The following is a 21,059-nucleotide window of genomic DNA, read 5'->3' as shown; positions in this document are numbered from 1 at the left end:
TGAAACGATGACCTGTAAATCCAGGAGCTATCTTGCTTATTTAATATATCAGATGCCAGGCAGCTCAAAGTTATGATAAATCCACAGAGTTGTGTATAAGAGCTGGGGTGAAATTGAAGAACATGTCAATAGAATTGAGCTGGTCAAGGAAATAGAGTTATTGGTTGGGCAGGTTGTTCTCTTCGACGTTAAAATTCCAGGACAGTCATAAGAGTTGGGAGGAAGAGGGTACAGGTGAACCAGGAGTGGAAGTTCTTAATTCTTGTGTAAAGCAGATGTTTCAACCTTGGCTTCACATTAAAGTCACCTGAGAAATTAAAAAAAAAAAAAAAAAAAAGCCTGCGTTCACATCCACAGATTGATTTAATTGGGCTGGAATAGGGCCTTGGCATGGGTAGATTGCAGAAACTTTCCAGGTGATTTTAATGCACAACCAACATTAAGAACCATTGTGTAAGAGTGACCACAAGTCTGAAGGTAAGAGCTGCAAAGATACATAAAGGATGTTATAGCCAGATGTCAAGGTATAACATAACAACCTAAAATTAGCAGTGGAGAGCTAAGAGGAGGCCACTGTTAACTCCAGCCCCCGTGGTTCATGGCTAGCTTATGTGTGAATGAACAGCTTATGCTGCAGAGAATTGAAACACAAACAATTCTTGGTAAAACTCCAGTTACAGATCCAGCAAGGATTTATGGCAATGGTTGCCTATAATAGTATGGGGAATACAGTGGATGCAGTTGAAAGAACTGGCATGGAATTTGGCTGTGGGCAGATGTCGCATGTGTAATAGTATCCATTGTTTGAAATTCACCGTATTTGAGAATTTAGGAAGATGCTAATATAAATTTAACCTAAAGACATACATGCAGTGAAAGCATTTAACACATCGGCATGGAGTCATCGTAACAACTAACAAGATTTGTATTCTGTGTCAGGAACTGGATGAGATGCTTTGAAAGACACGGCCTTTACTTGTGTTGGCTTACTGGTATTCCCACCTGTGCCTCAGGCTGAACTTGGACACTGAACGCACCTTAGTGTGTTCCTCTCCAACAACCTTGAGCTACTTCTCCCTCAGCCAGAGGAGTTACAAGGAACTCCAGCAGTGCCTCACTGGCGGCAGTGCCTCACTGGCTGCCGCGCCCTGATGCGCCTGTGCTCCTATGGAAGGAGACCTCTTCCTGCCTCTGAGACTCCCCGGTTCTCACTGCCTGCCCCGCGCTTGCCGCACCATAGTCTCAGTCTAGACTGTAACTGATTTTTTAAATTGTGTGTGCCTTGTCTTCTCACAGACTGATCTTCATGCTTGAAATAGACCTTTATATTATATCCCAACAGACAGTTCTTCAGATACCCCACTTGACCCTTGAGATCTGCTTCAGGCTGTACCACTGCTGCCCAAACCCTAATTCTGATAGATCCAAAGAACTTGTAGATGTGCACGTAAAACATTTAAAAACATAAATAGGTAGAGTAAGGATGTGTTAGAGGCTAGGAATACATTTAGGGAAAGAAGAAGAAAAATTCTCCTGGAGAAGATGGAGCTCAAATAAGGCTTTAAGGCTTAAGATACAAGGATTTCTTTTGTTGAAGAACATAATTTGATCTACTTTATCTGAATCCATGTATTAGACTACCAACCAACCAGTGAAGTTGCTCAGTCGTGTCCGACTCTTTGCAACCCCATGGACTGTAGCCTACCAGGCTCCTCCATCCATGGAATTTTCCAGGCAAGAGTACTGGAGTGGGTTTCCACGTCCTTCTCCCAACCCAGGGACTGAACCCAGGTCTCCCGCATTACAGGCAGTCACTTTACTGTCTGAGCCACTAGAATCTTACATATATGTATTTGTCTTCACATGTGGAACATACCACATGAATAGTTAGACACTGTTTTACATCCCTTTTGGAGAAAGTATAAAGAATGATCTAAGCTTATATGAGAAGTCCCCGGGAAACGTTAATGCTGTCCCAGGTAACCAAAATGCCTTGGGTATACTCTTGAGTCATGATGCAAACAGCCAGCCCTTGAGAAATGTGTAACTGGGCTTCCTTAGCACCTGGCATAGTTGCATTTCTTCAGTTTAGTTTCTTTATCAAAGTATGTATGGTTTGATTTTATCAAGATCCTGCCTTATAAACCTACCACAAATTCTATCAGATGTTTAATTTCATGTGCAAGTTTTATTTTTATTATCATATATGAGATAAGTTTTTTCTTGAAAAAAGGACATGAAAAGTGATCTCTGATAAGCGACTAGAATTGAGGGCGAATTGGAGAATGGGTCCTAAGTTCATAGAACTATAGAATTGGTGACATGGAAGGAACCTTAGAGATCAACCCTGGTGATTCTAGTCAGCTCCTTTTTGTAGATGAGGAAACCAAGATAGATCCAGAGAGGTTATAAGGAGTTCGTTCAGAACAACCTTGCTGGTAGAAGCCCAGCCTCCATGCTCTCAGGCCAGACCCTTTGACCTCCACGTCTAGTCAGCAACACAGGCAGACAGCTGCTGCTGCACAGCTAGCCACGTTTTGCATTACATTGCCTTTTTTTAACATGATAAGTTTGCTTATTGGCTGTGCTGGGTGTTTGTTGCTACATGGGCTTTTCTCTAGCTGTGGAGAGCAGGGGCTACTCCCTAGTTGCTGTGCGCAGGCTTCTCGTGGTGGCTTTGCTTGTTGAGCAGTAAGGGCTCTAGGGTGTGTAAGCTTCAGTAGTTGTGGCCCATGGGCTCAGTGGTTGCAGCTCCCAAGCTCTGGAGTGCAAGCTCAGCGGTAGTGGCACAGGGCATTAGTTGCTTTGCAGCATGTGGGATCTTCCTGGATCAAGGATCTAACCGATGTCTCCTTCATGGGCAAGTGGGTTTTTTACCACTGAGCCACCAGGGAAGCCCTCTTGCTGCATTTTTACATCCCTTTTTATGTTTGCTTCATTGTACCCTTTCTTCATGTGGAAGCCTGTAGAATCATATTGTCTGTACTTCTTAAGAAAAAAAGGAAAGATACCCCTTCAATAGTTTTTTTTTTTTTAATTTCTATTCAAACTATAGAATAAGAAGTAAAATTATACCATTTGGCAGCTGCTAAATCTTCTAAGTCCTTCCAAGTGGAACACACCTGTCGTGTCGCTCAGTGTACCAGATACCTTCCAACATTTCATCTCGTTCATTGAAGTGTTGGCAGGTGATGGCAGCATTTGGCTTTTCCTCTGCAAGAGGAGAGGATGAGTCTTGTTCATTACACTCCACAAATGGCCAGCGATTCCCCAAATTAACATGTACCACAGGGGTATAGGAGAATGTTTTCTCAACCTCATTCTAGAAAATCTTCATCGTAGCATGCTGTAAATTTACATCTTATAGAAGGAAGAGTATTGGTGCTATCAGGGAGAAAAGCAACTCAGGAGGTTTGGGAAAACAGAAGTGCTGACAATTTTCATTTGTGTTTATACTATGAACTCTTTTTAGGCTTTTTATTTTTGCTAGCCTAAGTACTAACCTGCATCATTCATGTATTAGTGGAGGAAAGTTGTAGTTAAAGTTCCTTTTGTAAAATTTTTATTTATACTATAAAAGTAATATATGCTCATAGTTTTAAAAATCCAAACAATAGAGAATAGTATAAATAAATGAAAGATAAAAATTCCTGTATCCTGCTAACATTCATCTTTACTCTGTTTCTTGCATACCCTGTTAAAGATGTTATCTGAATATATGAATACATGTCTGTTCATGTCTGTTCTTTGTTTTGATGAAACTAGGATCATAATATTTTTATTTCACCAATATATCTTTGACATCATTTTTAATTAATTTTTTTGAAATATAGTTGACATACAACGTTAGTTTCAGACGTGTGACATGGTGATTCAACATTTAAATATATTATGAAGTGATCATCACAGTAAATCTAGTAACCATCTGTCACTATACAAAATTATTATAATCTTATTGACTGTATTCCTTATGCTGTAATTTATTTCGTAACTGGAATTTTGTGCCTCTTAATCCCCTTCGCCTGTTTCGCCCATCCCCCCTCCCGTATGTATCTGAGCCTGTTTTTGTTTTGTTTGTTCATTTGTTTTGTCTGTTCGATTCCACATGTAAGCGAAATCATAGGATATTTGTCTTTCTCCGTCTTACTTACTTCTCTTAGCATAATACCCTCTAGATCCATCCATGTTTTCACAAATGGCAAGATTTTATTCTTTTTATGTCCATTATATATACTATATCATCTTTGTCCATTCATCTGTCCATGGACACTTAGCTTGCTTCGTATCTTGGCTATTGTAAAGAACGCTGCAGTGAACGTAGGGATACATACATTTTTTTGAAATAGTGCTTGTGTTTTCTTCAGGTAAATACCCAAAAGTGGAATTGCTGAATTATATGGTAGTTCTCTTTTTAATTTTTCGAGGAACCTCCCCTATTGTTTTGCCACAGTGTCCGTAAAAATTTACATTCCCACCGACAGTGCACAGAGGTTTCATTTTCTCTGCATCCTTGCCAACACCTGCTATTTTTTGCCTTTTTGAGGATAGCAGTTCTAATGGGTGTGAGGTGATATCTCATTGTGATTTTGATTTGCATTATCCTGATGACAACTGATATTGAGCATCTTTTCATGTACCTGTTAGCCGTCTGGATGTCTTCTTTGGAAATATATCTGATCAGATCCTCTGCCCATTTTTCATTGGATTGTTTGTTTGTTTATTAGATATTAAGATGCATGTGTCCTTTTGAATATTAACCCCCTATTGGATACATCACCAAACTATCTACTCCCATTCAGGATGCTGCCTTTTCATTTGTTAGTGGTTTACATCACTGCGCAAAAGCTTTTTAGGGAGATGCAATACCATTTGTTAGGGCTTTCCGGGTGGCTCAGTGGTAGGGAGTCCACGTGCAATGAAGAAGACGTAGGTTCAATCCCTTAGTTGGGGAAGATCCCCTGGAGGATAAAATGGCAACCCACTCAAATATTCTTGCCTGGAAAATCCCATGGACAGAGGAGCTTGCTAGGCTACAGTTCCTAGGGTCACAAAAATGAAGTCCATAGCATAGGGTCACAAAGAGTCGGACACAACGGAGCATGGAGTACATTTGTTAGTTTTTGCTTTTGTTATCCTTGCCTGAGGAAACAGATCCAAAAATATTACTAAGACCCACGTCAGAGTGTTTACTGCCAGTATTCTCTTTGAGGAGTTTTATGGTTTCAGGGCTTACATTTAAGTCTTTAGTTCATTTTGAGTTGTTTTTTTTTTTAATAAAAATATCTAGATATCTGTTCTTATTACCAGAGGTAATTCTGTTCTTTTTATAGTTTCAAGATACTGAAATACCTAGTTATCTTTTTTTAATACCTAAAATGCCCAGGGTATTTTTTTTTTAATTTCTGAAAGTGCTTAGTTTTCTTCTTTTTTTAATTTCTAAAAAATGAAACCTATGATAAAAGAGTACCTTCTAATATCAGTACATTTTCAATGGTAATGCAACCAATTATGTTTTTGTGTAAGTACCAGGCATATAGTAACAGTTATGCATAGGAATATTAGATTATTTCTATGAATGTGGAGAAATTACTGAGATGTTTTATGTCTTTCTCTAAAAACTCATTAAATGAATAATTTTTTTTTATTTTAAGATAATTGTTAAAATATCCATCATAGTTCATCTCTTCATGAGAGAAAAGTGTTTTAATTATTTTCAAAATTTTACGTTAGCATATAGAGTCAGAGAGAGCAGGCTTGGTTAATTCAGAAGAGCTGACTTCCAAACTGAACTGCATGCTCCCCTTATATTCAGGAACAGCTGTTTTCTTGTCTAGTCCAAAATAAGAACAGAGAACCCCAAAGCGTCAGATAACTCCATGGTAGTTCCTCTTCCAGCCAAACACATGCACACAAAATTTTACACTGATTATTCTGTCAACCTATCAGGAAAATAGTAGGCAGTGAATAAGTTGCCTTCGGTGTACATGTTTGTGCCTTATTCTACAAAATATCTGACTTTTATTTACCCTCTTCATCCCCAAAGTAGACTTTATTTTTTTTTTTAACCATGTAATCAGTATGTATTTATTGAACACCTATAAGATATCCTTTGCACAAGTTGGACCACTTTGGTTTGCCAATGACTGAATCCTAACTTGCCGTTCCAAAAGGCTAGTATAACCCAAACACAGGATGTAGCGAACTGGTTCTGGTGATGTCTGGATTCTGTGGCAGGAACACTTTATTAAACCCTGGATTAATTATGCTCTGTATCACTGTTTTTAAAAATCACTTCAAATAGAAAAAAATTTTCTGTTTACTTCTCCTTGTAACAGAAGTATATCCATATTATTCTTAAACATAGGAATTATATGATTTTATTACTGTGCTGATGTCCAACAGCAAATTTATAATAGACAGTGGTAGATTTTTCCAGCTACCTAAAAGTTAGTTAATATACATTAAATCATCGAATACAATTGTAACACGACTGAAGTGACTTAGCAGCAGTAGCAGCAATGCTAAAGAATAAAATCAATTTACATCTTTTTCACTTTAATAATTCATTTATCAAAGAAAATACAGTTGATTAAACCTCTAATTTATTATATCAGATAGACAAAAATTACTATATGCTTGATTCACTTTAAAATTCAGGGAATATTTGAACTTTTCTTTCTTTATCTGAAGAGAACTAAGTCAAAATTTTAACTTATAAGTAAATAAGCATTCAAGTGCTTGTTGGTTTCCCCTAAAAAATCTCAGTGCAGACACTGATATTTCTTTTTCTCTCCATAATTTGGTTCAATAACTTATAAATATTTAAAGGAAAAAGATGTCAATTGTTTTAAAAAAGTGTTATTTACATTTGAAAAATATATTTAGTCTAGAGAGATACGATGCCCTGCAAAGAAAGTGAGTGGACGACTTCCTTGGTGGTTCAGTGGATGAGAATCTACCTGCCTGTGCTTGGGACATGTGTTCGATCCCTGGTCTGGGAGGAGCCCACATGCCATGAGGCAGCTAAGCCAGTGGGCCACAACTACTGGAGCCCGTGGTCCAGAGCCCTCGAGCCGCAGGTGCTGAAGCTCGTTCGCCTAGAGCCTGTGCACCACAGTGAGAAGCCCATGCACCACAGTGAGGAGTAGCCCCTGCTTATCTCAACTGGAGAAAGCGAGCACACAGCCACAAAGACCCAGAGCAGCCAAAAATAAATACATTAATGATTTTTAAAAAGCATTTTTTAAAAAAGGAAAGTGAGTGGGATCCCCCATGATATTACAGTAGCAAAGCCAGCGTGAGTCTCCTCACAAGCACAGATTCCACTCCCAATAATAAAGTCCCTAAACGTTCTCCATACCATTTCTCACCTTTATCGAGCCCATCTTTGCATGAAATGTTCCCTTGGTATCTCTAATTTTCTTGAAGACATCTCTCGTCTTTCCCATTCTATTGTTTTCCTCTATTTCTTTGCATTGATCACTGAAGAAAGCTTTCTTATCTCTCCTTGCTATTCTTTGGAACTCTGCATTCAGATGCTTATATCTCTCCTTTTCTCCTTTGCTTTTCACTTCTCTTCTTTTCACAGCTATTTGTAAGGCCTCCCCAGACGGCCATTTTGCTTTTTGCATTTCTTTTTCCTGGGCATGGTCTTGATCCCTGTCTCCTGTACAGTGTCGTGAACCTCCATCCATAGTTCATCAGGCACTCTATCTATCAGATCTAGTCCCTTAAATCTATTTCTCACTTCCACTGTATAATCATAAGGGATTTGATTTAGGTCATACCTGAATGGTCTAGTGGTACTGGACATGGAACAACAGACTGGTTCCAAATAGGAAAAGGAGTACAGCAAGACTGTATATTGTCACCCTGCTTATTTAACTCATATGCAGAGTACATCATGAGAAAAGCTGAGCTGGAGGAAGCACAAACAGGAATCAAGATTGCGGAGAGAAATATCAATAACCTCAAATATGCAGATGACACCACCCTTATGGCAGAAAGTGAAGAGGAACTAAAAAGCCTCTTGATGAAGGTGAAAGAAGAGAGTGAAAAAGTTGGCTTAAAGCTCAACATTCAGAAAACGAAGATCATGGCATCCAGTCCCATCGCTTCATGGGAAATAGATGGGGAAACAGTGGAAACAGTGTCAGATTATTTTGGGGGGCTCCAAAATCACTGCAGATGGTGATTGCAGCCATGAAATTAAAAGACGCTTACTCCTTGGAAGGAAAGTTATGACCAACCTAGATAGCATATTGAAAAGCAGAGACATTACTTTGCCAACAAAGGTCTGTCTAGTCAAGGCTATGGTTTTTCCAGTGGTCATGTGTGGATGTGAGAGGAGCTGGACTTTGAAGAAGGCTGAGCGCCGAAGAATTGATGCTTTTGAACTGTGGTGTTGGAGAAGACTCTTGAGAGTCCCTTGGACTGCAAGGAGATCCAACCAGTCCATCCTAAAGTAGATCAGCCCTGGATGTTCATTGGAAGGACTGATGCTAAAGCTGAAACTCCAATACTTTGGCCACCTCACGCGAAGAGTTGACTCGTTGGAAAAGACCCTGATGCTGGGAGGGATTGGGGGCAGGAGGAGAAGGGGACGACAGAGGATGAGATGGCTGGATGGCATCACCAACTCGATGGACATGGGTTTGGGTGAACTCCAGGAGTTGCTGATGGACAGGGAGGCCTGGCGTGCTGCAGTTCATGGGGTTGCAAAGAGTCGGACACGACTGAGCAACTGAACTGAACTGAACTGAAACGTTCTCCATAGAGGAGCTCTAAAAACCTCCAGAATCTCTCTTGCCCTGCAAGAACCCGTGAAATCTTAATTCTGTTGAAGGTCTGTCACAAGTTTTACTACTCATTCTCCTCTTGCACCTCTTCTGCAGTCAATGTCTGTGACGAGGGTAACTTAGCCTGTGCATTGTCTCTTTCCCTGCAGCTCTGTTTCTTGCTACTTTGGGCAGTGCTCTTAACCCTCCACAGAGTGAAGGTGAAGGTGAAGGTGAAAGTGAAGTCACTCAGTCGTGAGACCCCACTAATTCCTTGTCCTCTTAATTTCTCTCTTCTAGATAATTGCCAGTGGTTTTAGTCTCATCCCCCCAAAGTAGGTTTGGGAAATATTTCATTTTCCGAGGGCTTCCCTGGTAGCTCAGCTGATAAAGAATCCACCTGCAATGTAGGTGGTTCAATTCTTGGGTTGGGAAAATCTGCTGGTTCAGTTCTTGGGTCGGGAAGATCCGCTGGAGAAGGGATAGGCTACCCACTCCAGTATTCTTGGGCTTCCCTGGTGGCTCAGCTGGTAAAGAATCCACCTGCAGTGTTGGAGACCTGGGTTTGATCCCTGGGTTGGGAAGATTCCCTGGAGAAGGGAATGGCTATCCACTCCAGTATTCTGGCCTGGAGAATTCCATGGACAGAACAGTCCATGGGTCACAAAGAGTCAGACAAGACTGAGTGACTTTCACTTTTCACTTTCATTTTCTTTGATGTCTTCCTAACTCCCGTCACTTAAAATGTGTACAAAATAATGTAAGGGCAAAGTTGTTTTGCAGTGTAGCAACCCACTGATTTTCAACTGGTTTGAGTCTCTGAGCCCATCTCATTTTCTTATACAGATCCTCCATGGAAACTTAGTTTAGAGAATAATATAAATTCTCGATTACGTCTTCATAATTGTTTCAATAAACCATTGATAAGTATTTGAAGGACTCTTTCATGACTCTGAGAAGGCAAGTTTAGATTCTAATCTTTGAACAATGAGACACATAAAAGTATAAAATACGTGATGCTGTGCTGGATGAAACCAATGTTCTTCTTGGCCCACACTTTCTCTGACAGTGACTTTAAGGTCTGTTTGATAGTATAATACAGTATTTGCTCTCCATGATGATCATAAGTTAACCGTAACACCCCTCTTATAATCTATTACAGATCTAAATTTTGAAAGATGTCATTGGGAAAACTTCCCACCGGTTATTCCAAGCTGTAAATTGCCCTTTAGATAGTGGTGGAATTGATTGCTATCACTCCCCCTGTCTTCTGACTTGACAGTCAGCGTGATCCTTGTTTCAGAAGTTCTGTGATACCCTAACTCTGCTGTCCTCTTGTTTTGTCAGGCAATTATGTGTTTCTCAGCTTGGGCACAGTTGGCATTTGGAGCCAGATAATTCTTTGTTCAGAGGGAGTGTGTTGTGTATTGTAGGATGTTGAGCAGCCTTCCTGACCTCAACCCTTTAGATTCCAGAAGCACTAACCCACTCCAATTGTGACAATCAAAAATGTCTTCCAGACATTTTCCCTGGGGATCAAAATTACCCCACCCATACCTGAAAGCAACTGCTCTGTTTTAATAGAAATATATATAATATTTTGTATACATATGGTTATATCTGTTTTTCCTCAAATTACAATTTTGATTTTAAGATCTTGATAAGGAAACTTTGCTTTTATTTTCCCATTGCCTGCAAGTATGTAAGTAGTGTTGTTGGAGTTACATACTACACAACTTAAAAACAACAGCTTCACATAAAGATGTATCTAGGTATGTGAGGCTCAGTGTGATGAATGAATATAAAGTGTGTCAATTAAATTTATATGTCACTTGACTATCTTTTATTTCCTTTGCTTAAGAAACTTGGCTGAATGCTAATCTTTACATCAGCTGTGGAAAATTAACTATTTGCTAATGTTCTTATTGTTGCCCTCTCCTCCTCTTCATATGGTAAAGATTCTGCCTGCAGTGCAGGAGACCCAGGTTCTATGCTTGGGTCAGGAAGATCCCCTGGAGAAGGAAAGAGTTACCCTGCTTAAGTGTTTTTGCCAGGAGAATTCCATGAATAGAGAAGCCTGGAGAGCTGTAGTCTATGGGGTCACAAAGAATCAGACTTGACTAAACACACACAAAAACATTGTTCTTAATTGTTGCTACTTAGCAATCCCAATAACATGATCATGGTTGTCCCTGATTTTAACATGGTTCTCCAGTTGACATAAAAAGGAAAGAGTCTTTTTCTATTTGAATGTCTTTTTTTATTCTCATAAACCATGTGTACAATGGAAGCCCTCTGAACATATTGGAACAGATTTGTTTTTTATCACTCTCTTACTAAACGTTTTTGCACTTGATGAGTCTTTTCTTTCTTTTACTTCTGTTTCTGCTTCCTCGTTACTTTGTGTGTGTTTAAACAGCACCCTCCTACCCACTGCTGTATCTCCCACAAAGGAGAGAGGGTGTTTGATCAACCTCCAAAGGTTGGCATCTCACTTGTAAGAAAATGCTCTCTCCCGCCAACTTGCAGAATCACTGACCGAAAAGCAGTTTCGATCCCAAGATCACAGGAGAAAACAAGCCTGGGCCAAGACCATGAAGGCTATATATTGCCCTGTCCTTAAACTCACTGGCAGGTACAGGTCTAAATTGCACTTCAGATTGAATTTTTCCATGTGAATCATATTATTATATGGGTCACATTTTTTATCACAACTTTTGTAATTACCTCAAATACCATGTATGTTTATTCAGTCTGCTACAGCCAATAAATGTGTACCTTATAAATGTCAAAAAAAAAAAAGTGTGGTTTTTACCTGGGTACACATGGGTGAAGAAGACAACAAAAGAACAAATTTAAAAGCAGCATGACCAAGCAATTGTGTTTAAACTAACATGAACAGATATACATAGGTACACATACTGAGATAATGAGGAAGAGGAATCAGACTGAGCTGCAGAAAGGCCAGCTGGAACCTCCATTTGTTCAGAGAAATCACATTTTCTCCCAACGTCTTGTAGCATATTGTTTGTTTCTCATTTTTCACCTACATCCTTAGTGCCAAGTCATTTATATGTATATTTGCCCTCAATAAATTATGAGCCTGATAGATACTGTGTCTGTGTAATGTTGCTTATTGGGAGGGAACTTGAACTCCTTGATGGACAGTTCTGGTAAGAAGTGAGATTCCAACCAGAGGAAGGGAAGAAGGCAAGAAAGGGAGGAGACCATAGAGATCACAGCAATCCATGCTTACTGGCTACTAAGCCAAGTCAGCCTCATACACACAAGTCAGGAATTAGTCCTGAGCTCTCCAAGCCCTGCAAATTACTGGTTTGATATATGCTAGAGTAATAGTTCTCAAACTGCTAGGCTTCAGAATCTCCCTGGGCACTTACGTAAAACTACCAGTGCCCAGACTCTACCCTAAATGTGCTAATCTTTGCAAGATAATCCTTTACATTTCTGAAGGCCCCTTTGTAGTCACAGAGTTTCGGAATTTGCTAGAGAATGTTCTTCCAGCCTCATCGGTGGAATAACGTATCTACTTCAGGCTCTTTGACCTCGGGGTATAAACTTCCAGTTGACCTGACTGAATAGAAGGAGTCTATAAGCCCTTACACACAGCCATGTGAAACCAACAGGAATCAACTTTCCAACATTTGTATTCTTCCCAAAGTCCCCATCTTAGTACTGTACATGTGGGATATTCTCAATGAATGATTATGATTTGATTGAGACAGAGCTCTCCAAAACTTCATACATTTGTCAAGGAATAAGATTATGAAAGGTAGCAACTAAGACTAGTAAAATAGTAATCTGGTGGGTGCACAGAAGCCATGCTGGAAACTACACAGTCAGTTCTCCTCATTTACAGTGCTTATGTTCTATAAATTCACCATGAACACTGAATTACTGAATTCTAAACCAGCGCTCCTAGAGCAAATGCAGGATTAGGTTCTTGAGAGCCTCTGGTCACAAGATTTTCATCAACCCACCAGTACATAACCTTGTTTTATATGTATGTCGGTCTAAAAACACTTTATCTAATATAGTCAAGTTATTAAAATTGAACTCATGGAGTACAACTTGCACCTGAACAAAGCGTAACTAGCACACAAGGTTTATCTGTGAAGCACCTCAGCCCTCTTGCACTTAGTCACATGGGTCAGCACTGCAACAATAGGCTTAGGGTTCCTTTAAAATGGCAGAATCACCAACAAAAAGCACAAAAATGTGAAAAACATGTCACTAAATCGATCAGGAAAAGGACGCTTGTTTTCTGTATGAGAACTGATGCAGTAAGTCAGAGCATTAGAAACGTGCCAGGCATCAGGAGGTTCTAATGTTCCTCCCTCATCTGGAACATGTGCCCTGGGCAGCTCACATGTATCACCACTCGGCACCAGTGCATGTGTTCAACTGCAGAAGCACCACACAGGTCGATTTGGAGATTACAAATAAATTTTAGTGAGTAGGAAAATTCTCAAATAGGGATCCACAAATAATAAGGATTAGCTGTATTTTGAAACCTTAGTAAAAGTACAAACTCAGTCGCTTCAGACTCTTTGCGACCACATGAACCGTAGCTTGCCAGGCTCCTCTGTCCATGGGATTTTCCAGGCAAGAGTACTGGAGTGGGTTGCCATGCCCTTCTCTAGGGAATCTTCCCTACCAAGGGATCAAACCCACGTCTCTGGCATCTCCTGCATTGCAGGCTGATTCTTTTACCACTGAGCACCAGGGAAGCTGCTAAAAATACACAGTCATTTTATAAAACCTATTAATCCTTATAATAAAGACAGAGACAGAAAAGGTCAAGCATAGGGTCAAACGGAAAAATGTAACCTACAACTCCAGCATGGTTCATGTGTATGACTTTTGTCTTCTATTCTTGTCTTCCCTTTTGGATGTAAATAAAAGAGCTAAAAGTTCCTTGAAGGCAGGGACTGTGACTTATTTAAAATTGAATTCCCAGCATCTAGCACAAATCAGGTATTCAATAAATGCTTATTGAATGAAGGCTCAGATAAAGAGGAGCAGCTGTACTGAGATGTAATACTGAGATGTATTAATCTTCCAAATCAAACCTGACCCTGTCAAACATCAGCAGTGATGATGTTGCTCATGAGCAGATGGTCAGCAGTGTGCAGAGGGCTGCAGTGGGCTTGATAAAATGCCATGTCTCCCTCAGTCTCCCAGTTTTCTTCCCACATCACTCATCTAGGAAATAGTTCAGTCCCCAAAGAGGCAGTGGCTGACTCAAATGATTCTTTAGTTTGCAGATTTTTTTTTAAGAGGGAAGAGGTGGCATTCTGATGTTTCCTGCCTTCTTGGTTATCTGCCATTGGTTTTTTGTTTGTTTGTTTGTTTTTAATTTTATTTACTTTTGGTTGTGCCAGGTCTTCTTTGCTTCTCGAGCTTTTTCTCCAGTTGCAGTGAGAGGGGGTTTTTCTCTGGTTGTGGTGTATGGGCTTCTCATTGCTTGGGTTCTCTTGTTGCAGAGTAGGCACTTGGGCTTTAGTAGTTGCAACGTAGGCGCTCAGTAGTTGCGGCTCCTGGACTCTAGAGCACAGGCTCACTGCTTGTGGCACAGAGACTTAGTTGCTTCACAGCACGTGGGCTCTTCCTGGACCAGGGATCGAACCAGGGTCTCCTGCATTGGCAGGCGGATTCTTTACCACTGAGCCACCAGGGAAGCCCCTGCCGCCAGTTTTCACTTTCCCCAGACCAACTCTTAGACCACCAGGAAATAGATGCATGAAAGCAGCAGTCATTTAGCAGTTTGATGTCGTACACATAAATGGCTCTCCAAGTGTGTGACTTGGCATACAGGGCTTCCCAGTCCCCAGCCCTGAGAGTAAACCAGTTGTCTGTTTCTTTCACTTCTACTCTGGAATCTCATCACTGCTGAAGAACAGCACCTAACTGTGGTGGTTATCTGTCATATTTGATTCCCAGCCTGAGTGAGGCCCATGGTCTTGATCGTCTTTTTGTTCTTCCTGACTCCCTACACCATTCTTTACAGAGCCTGGTCAAAATAAGGTCCACACTCCTCAGAGTCTTAAAACAGGCTGATTTTGTGCTTTCTCTGTGTTTCTGTTACTTCCCCTTCCTTCTCTAGCGGCTTTCAGATCTCAAAGAAAGATGTGCCCTCCTTTCTACGGCCGACCTCTCCACTTGTGTTTTGGGTCATTTTCCCTCCCACGTTCTTCTGGCCCTCACTCAGCCAATGATCCGCATCCTCATCCCTCCACCCCTCTGGAGTCTATGATGTTTATTCACTTAACACACATACATTGAATGCCTGCTGTTGTCCCTCGGAACTGTGGTAGAATGTAGTCTGGGTAGTGTAGTGGTGAATTAAACAGAAAAGGTCCCTCACCTTACAGAACTTACAGCCTGATGAGTGAAAGTAACTGTAATTAATGAGTCATAAAACTAAACATAAGCAGTGAAAGGACTGAAGGGAAGCTGTGAGGCCTTGTGGTGAGAAGTGGATGGGTTAGTTTTTATGAAGGGCGGAGGCGGGGAGACCAGGAGGATACATTTGAGACATTAGAAGCAGCTTGTGCAGAAGCCCTCAAGTGGTCAAAAGTGCTCCTCAGAGAAACTGGAAAACCAGCTGGTCACAAGGGAAGGAGACTCGGGATAAAGCGCAGGATGGAGGGAAGGATCATTTTCAGCAGTTTACAGGCCATGTAATGAAATGCATAGGCCAGCATCCTGGGTCATTAACACCTCTGCTTTTTTTTCTGTTTCCTTAATGTTTGTAACAGTGCGCTTACCTCTCCTCTGTTTGTATCTCATTCTCTAACTTTGCTTGATACCATAATACAAGCCTTCATGAAGATATATATGGTACATCTTTTTTTCTCTAATATTTCTTTCTCGATTATCCTCTACCTCTATAATTTCAAATAGTTTTTTTTTTTCTGGAGCAGAATGTTGTATTTTATTTTTTTAAAGTAAACTTTTAGTTTTGTATTGGGGTATAGCCAGGAAGATCCCCTGGAGAAGGGAAGGTCTACCCATTCCAGTATTCTGACCTGCAGATTCATTCACTTACATATCATTCTGGAATCTCTGGTCCAATATGCCCAAAACCAAATGCATTTTTAAAAGCCCAATTTTTTCCTCTCTCCCCTAGTGTGTCAGTGGAATTGTCATCTACCTTCACCTTTAAGTAAGGAGTTCTCTCTCTCTTCAAAGAACAAATAGTCAAACATCAGGGGTTTTTGCAGCATAGTAGTCTTAAGTGTTTTGATAAATTTCTATATGAAATGCAGGAAAATAAATAGAACTGGCCCCTGATGACCTAAGCCTAATGAGGTCAGGAAATGCTTTCCAATGGGGTTGATTTCTAAATCGAGTTTTATGGGAGGAAGGGCATTCCAGGCAGACTGAACAAATACTAAGGCATGACACACAGGCTGTCACAAATATTTCATCATGGCTGGAGCTAGGCTACAGAGTTAAAAAACAGGTAGAGCTGAACCTGCATAAGGGGACAGGATCAAGAAGATCCTTATATGGCCTGTGAAGGAGCTGGATGTGATCCTGAAGGCGCTAGTGAGCCACTGAGAGATTTAAAACATGGCGGATGGCATGATCAAGTCAGTTCTTTCAAAAAGTCATTCTAGAAGGTCTGAGACTAGAAGAAGGAAAATAAAAGCAGTACTGTATAAGAGCAAGAGACGCTGTTGTAGCAATCCAAACCAAACATAATGAGAAAGTAGGAGGTGGTGACAAAGTCCACATGAAGGAAAAGGAACAATCTAAGTTTCTAAGGTGACCACCTCTATATGTGAGAACAAAAGGGGGCTTCACTGTGAGAGGCACAAAGTGTTAGTGCCCCGTGCAGCCGCCAGTGCAGCAGAGACTGGCTGAGAACTCAGATTGGCGAGGTAGTTCTGAGGCAGATGTATGGTTCCAAGTGTATTTTTATTTGCTGAAAACTAATGGAACTGCCAAACCATTTTGAAGAAAATTGAAGATTGAGGTTCAGGGTATTGATTTAAAAGTCATTGGCATAAACATATGGGTTGAATCCATGGGAACAGAGGAGTATACGGAAGGAAAGGACAAAGACTAGAAAGTGAAGAGGCGCCAGTTATTTTAAAGTGCGCACTGCAGGAGAGGAGCCTGGGAAGGATGACGTGAAATACCCGCAACCCCTGCCTGGGGAGGTCGCCAGCTCCCATATCCCAGTCTTTACTGCACTGTTCACCTGACTACTGGAAGTACACCATTTTCTGTTCCTAATATAGAAGTCGAGTCATGTGGTTTATCAGCTCAGAAATCTTAGTTGGTGCTCTATTTGCCTTTAAAGTCCAAATCTCACAAGTTTTAATCTAGCTCTCATCCTTCAGCATTTGAATAGACGTTCTGACCAGTTTTTCCTCATCTCCCAAATCATCCTCCTTGAGTACACTGCCTTGCACACACAAAGCCTCCAGCCTCTGCTTACCCCGGTTTCTCCAACTGTATAGTTTTTGCACCACTCCAATGATCACAGTTTCAATTTATTCCGTGGGAATTAGGCTAAATGTTTCCTCCTCTGAGAATGCTCCTCTGAAGCCTCCAGTTGCAATTCAGGGCTTCTGTTCCTTTATATCTGCACATTTCTTTTTATCGCAATGTGGATCTTCCTCTGCCTCATTGCTTATCTCCATGCCTTTCCCTGTTAGAGTGAAAGTTATTAGAACCTGCTTAGCTTTGCATTTCCAGGGTGTGTAGCATACTCCTTGCCGCTAGAGTGGCATTCTGTTAAGTATTTGGCATAACATCTTACAAAAAAGCCCAAATTTTTTTGCCAACTCAATATTTGTTTTTCCTACCTGGCATAATTAGTATCCAAAAACTACAAATCATGAGTCAAGATGAAGGCTTTCACTTTTTTTTTTATATACTTCTAGAAGGGGCTTCCCTGGTGGCTCAGTGTTAAAGAATCTGCCTGCCAATGTAGCAGACGTGGGTTTGATCCCTGGGTCGGGAAAATCCCCCGGAGAAGGAAATGGCAACCCACTCCAGTATTCTGGCCTGGAAAATCCCATGAACAGAGGAGCCTGGCAGGCTACAGTCCATGGGATCACAAAAGGGTCAGACACGACTTAGCGACTAAACAGCAACATACTGCTAGAAACAACATCTTAATACAAAGGAATATTTTATTCTTAAGGAAAAGCATAATTGGAAGATTGAGTGCCAAATACAGCTCATAGAACCAATAATAAATTCTAAAATCAAAGAATCAACAGCAAACTTATATGAATATTTAAAATCATAAAAGTATGCCCCCCCATCCAAACACAACTTTCAGTTCATTTCCGTTCAGTTGCTCAGTCGTGTCCAACTCTTTGTGACCCCATGAATTTTAACACGCTAGGCCTCCCTGTCCATCACCAACTCCCGGAGTTCACTCAAACTCATGTCCATCGAGTCAGTAATACAATCCAGCCATCTCATCCTCGGTCATCCCCTTCTCCTCCTGCCCCCAATCCCTCCTAGCATCAGAGTCTTTTCCAATGATTCAGTTCTTCGCATGAGGTGGCCAAAATACTGGAGTTTCAGCTTTAGCATCATTCCTCCCAAAGAACACTCAGGACTGATCTTCTTTAGAATGGACTGGTTGGATCTCCTTGCAGTCCAAGGGACTTTCAAGAGTCTTCTCCAACACCACAGTTCAAAAGCATCAATTCTTTGGCGCTCAGCCTTCTTCACAGTCCAACTCTCATATCCATACATGACAACTGGAAAAACTATAGTCTTGACTAGACAGACCCTTGTTGGCAAAGTAATGTCTCTGCTTTTCAATATGCTATCTAGGTTGGTCATAACTTTCCTTCCAAGGAGTAAGCAGTAGAGAAAACCTGAAAGAGCTTGTCTAGTTGAGCAGTTTGTAAACTCTTCTCTGTAGAGCCCTGTTCCTCCCGGCTCTGGAGAGTCGATCTAGGGAGGCAAGGTTTCCCTGGCCTCCAAACCTCAATTCACCTAGAGAAATTCTAGGTGTTTAAGTGTTTGTATGTGAGGCTTTCAAACAAAATTGTATTGAAAAAGAGCTTAGCTGTTAAACTAAACTGTTAAATCAGTTTGAATACTGGATTATAACCTTCAGGCTACTTCTGTAATCCAGGTGACTCTGGGCCTCCATTTCCTCATCTGTAAAATGCAAGAATGGTGCTATGATAGTTCATGCTTTTATTCTGAGCACCTTCTGTGCTTTTTCAAGTAGGAAACAGGCCTCAGGAAAAGTTAAGTGGCTTCCCTGGGCCACATAGAGTTAAGGACAGAATCAAGATTATAATTTAACCAACAGCCCTAGTTGTTGGGCTTTCTTCCTCTTTAAAAAAAAATTCCTGGAGACTTCCCTGGCAGTCCAGTGGTTAAGACTTCACCTTCCAATGCAGGGACTGCAAGTTTGATCCCTGGTCAGGGAGCTAAGATTCCACATGCTTTGTAGCCAAAAAATCAAAACATAAAAGAGAAGCTATATTGTAACAAATTCAATAAAGACTTAACAAAAACAAAACTTGAAAAAAAAATTCCTACAAAGTGAGTATAAAAAGAAATTGCTGTTATTAATTCTTTGGAAAAGGTAGCTATCAGGAGGTATATAAATAGCACATAAAAATAAAGCTATATTGTATCATAAATTGGCTTATTTAAAGCTGGTGTGCTGCTGCAACAAACATTGATCAAATATCTACTTAATTTTATATTCATTCTTCAAGTTTATAAAAATGTTTGGGTGAGTTGTTTGCATGGCCTATCTCTCTTTTGCACAGTTTTTTATGAGTTGCTCCTCGGTAAATCTCCGTGTAATCAAGGGAGGCACTGAAAATCATTCCATTAATCATTCCTTTCGTGTTTGTCTCACTGCATCTAAATTTACGAACATCACTAGAAATCGTGAGGGTTTGGGAAGCAAGAGTCTATAGATTCTGATCCTTTCATTCATCTCCTCTGCTTGGTTCATCTTCCTCTCTTCATCCCCTCCTCTCCATATCAACGGTATCCATGAAGAGGAAATTAAGTCCCCAGACAGGTGAGAGGTGTGAGTGGACAGGAGGGAAAGAAGGGCAGTCATGCTCCTTGGCCTTGATGGTTGGCGGTGTTTTTGGACTGATTGTCTAATAGCTTTGGGGGCATTTTTGTTTAAAGACAAAGTGAAACAAAACAGCTCACAGAAACACCTCCTTTTTCCCCCTCCTTTTGCCTCCATGAATAACTACTCATATGGCATGCTGGTGCTGAGACCAAGGATTGAGTGAGTAAAGGTGTTTAGAACTGAAGTTTTGGTCCTAATTAAATAAGTGTCCTTTTACAAATCAGTGTTAAAACTTTACAATGTGGTTCCCCTACTAATTTGTGGTTAATGGAATTTGAACCCAGGATGTGCCCACTATACTAATGCAGTAATACAGTAGGAATCAGGGCAAGGACATGCTTAACCTGCTTCAGACAGATTCTGAGGACATCGCAGCACCCATTTTATAGGAAAAGTCTATTAAAAACAGGTTTGCTAAGACCTGCATGTGGCCATATGCTGTTACTCGTTTGTCAGGTCACAGCACACAAGGAAAAGTAACACTGACTTGACAGTGATGGATAATTCAGTCTGACTTCTCTTCCCTCAATCTCTGGAGTAGACTCAAATTTTGATTAGAGCCATGATTTGGGTTTGTTTTTTTTTTTAATCCCCTGGTTTTACAACATTTCATGTACACAGTTGGCCTTCCTTACCCGTAGGTTCTGCATCTAGAGAGTCAACCAATCATGGTTCACAATTACATGGGAAAAAATTCCAGAAAGTTCCATAAAAGCAAAATGAATTTGCCACACTGGCACCCATTTACTTAGCATTTACATTGTATTTACAACTATTTACATAGCATTTATATCATATTAGTTATTTATATGGAGAAGGCAATGGCAACCTTCTCCAGTACTCTTGCCTGGAAAATCCCATGGACAGAGGAGCCTGGTGGGCTGCAGTCCATGGGGTCTCGAAGAGTCGGACACGACTGAGCGACTTCACTTTCACTTTTCACTTTCATGCATTGGAGAAGGAAATGGCAACCCATTCCAGTGTTCTTGCCTGGAGAATCCCAGAAGCGGGGGAGCCTGGTGGGCTGCCATCTATGGGGTCACACAGAGTCGGACACGACTGAAGTGACTTAGCAGCAGCAGCAGCAGCAGCAGCAGGTATTTATAAGTAATCTAGAGATGAGTTTACGTATACAGGAGGTTGTTAGGTTATATGCAAATACTACACCATTA

The 21,059-nt window shown here is 40.7% G+C and overlaps 1 protein-coding gene across 20 annotated transcripts in view; it reads left to right on the top strand.

Moving 5' to 3' along the window:
* AHI1 (Abelson helper integration site 1) overlaps window positions 1–21,059 on the top strand; it is a 216,515-nt gene that overhangs the window by 180,379 nt on the left and 15,077 nt on the right. For 3 of the 20 annotated variants that reach the window (XR_009601649.1, XM_060419701.1, XM_060419698.1), the window contains one exon: window positions 7,896–11,890. The exons of 14 other annotated variants lie outside the window; for them this stretch is intronic. Coding sequence is in view for 4 of the 6 variants with exons in the window: in XM_060419701.1 (XP_060275684.1) it covers window positions 7,896–7,907 (12 nt within the window). In the remaining 2 variants the exon portion in view is untranslated. Of the gene's footprint in view, window positions 1–939; window positions 7,216–7,895; window positions 11,891–21,059 lie in introns of those variants that run through there. 3 more of the 20 variants (XR_006060633.2, XM_060419700.1, XM_042253506.2) reach the window with 1 other exon arrangement.

This window comes from Ovis aries, chromosome 8, assembly GCF_016772045.2.
Source record: "Ovis aries strain OAR_USU_Benz2616 breed Rambouillet chromosome 8, ARS-UI_Ramb_v3.0, whole genome shotgun sequence".
In the NCBI taxonomy this organism is placed as follows: Eukaryota; Metazoa; Chordata; class Mammalia; order Artiodactyla; family Bovidae; genus Ovis; species Ovis aries.
This window is presented reverse-complemented; position numbering and strand designations above follow the sequence as displayed.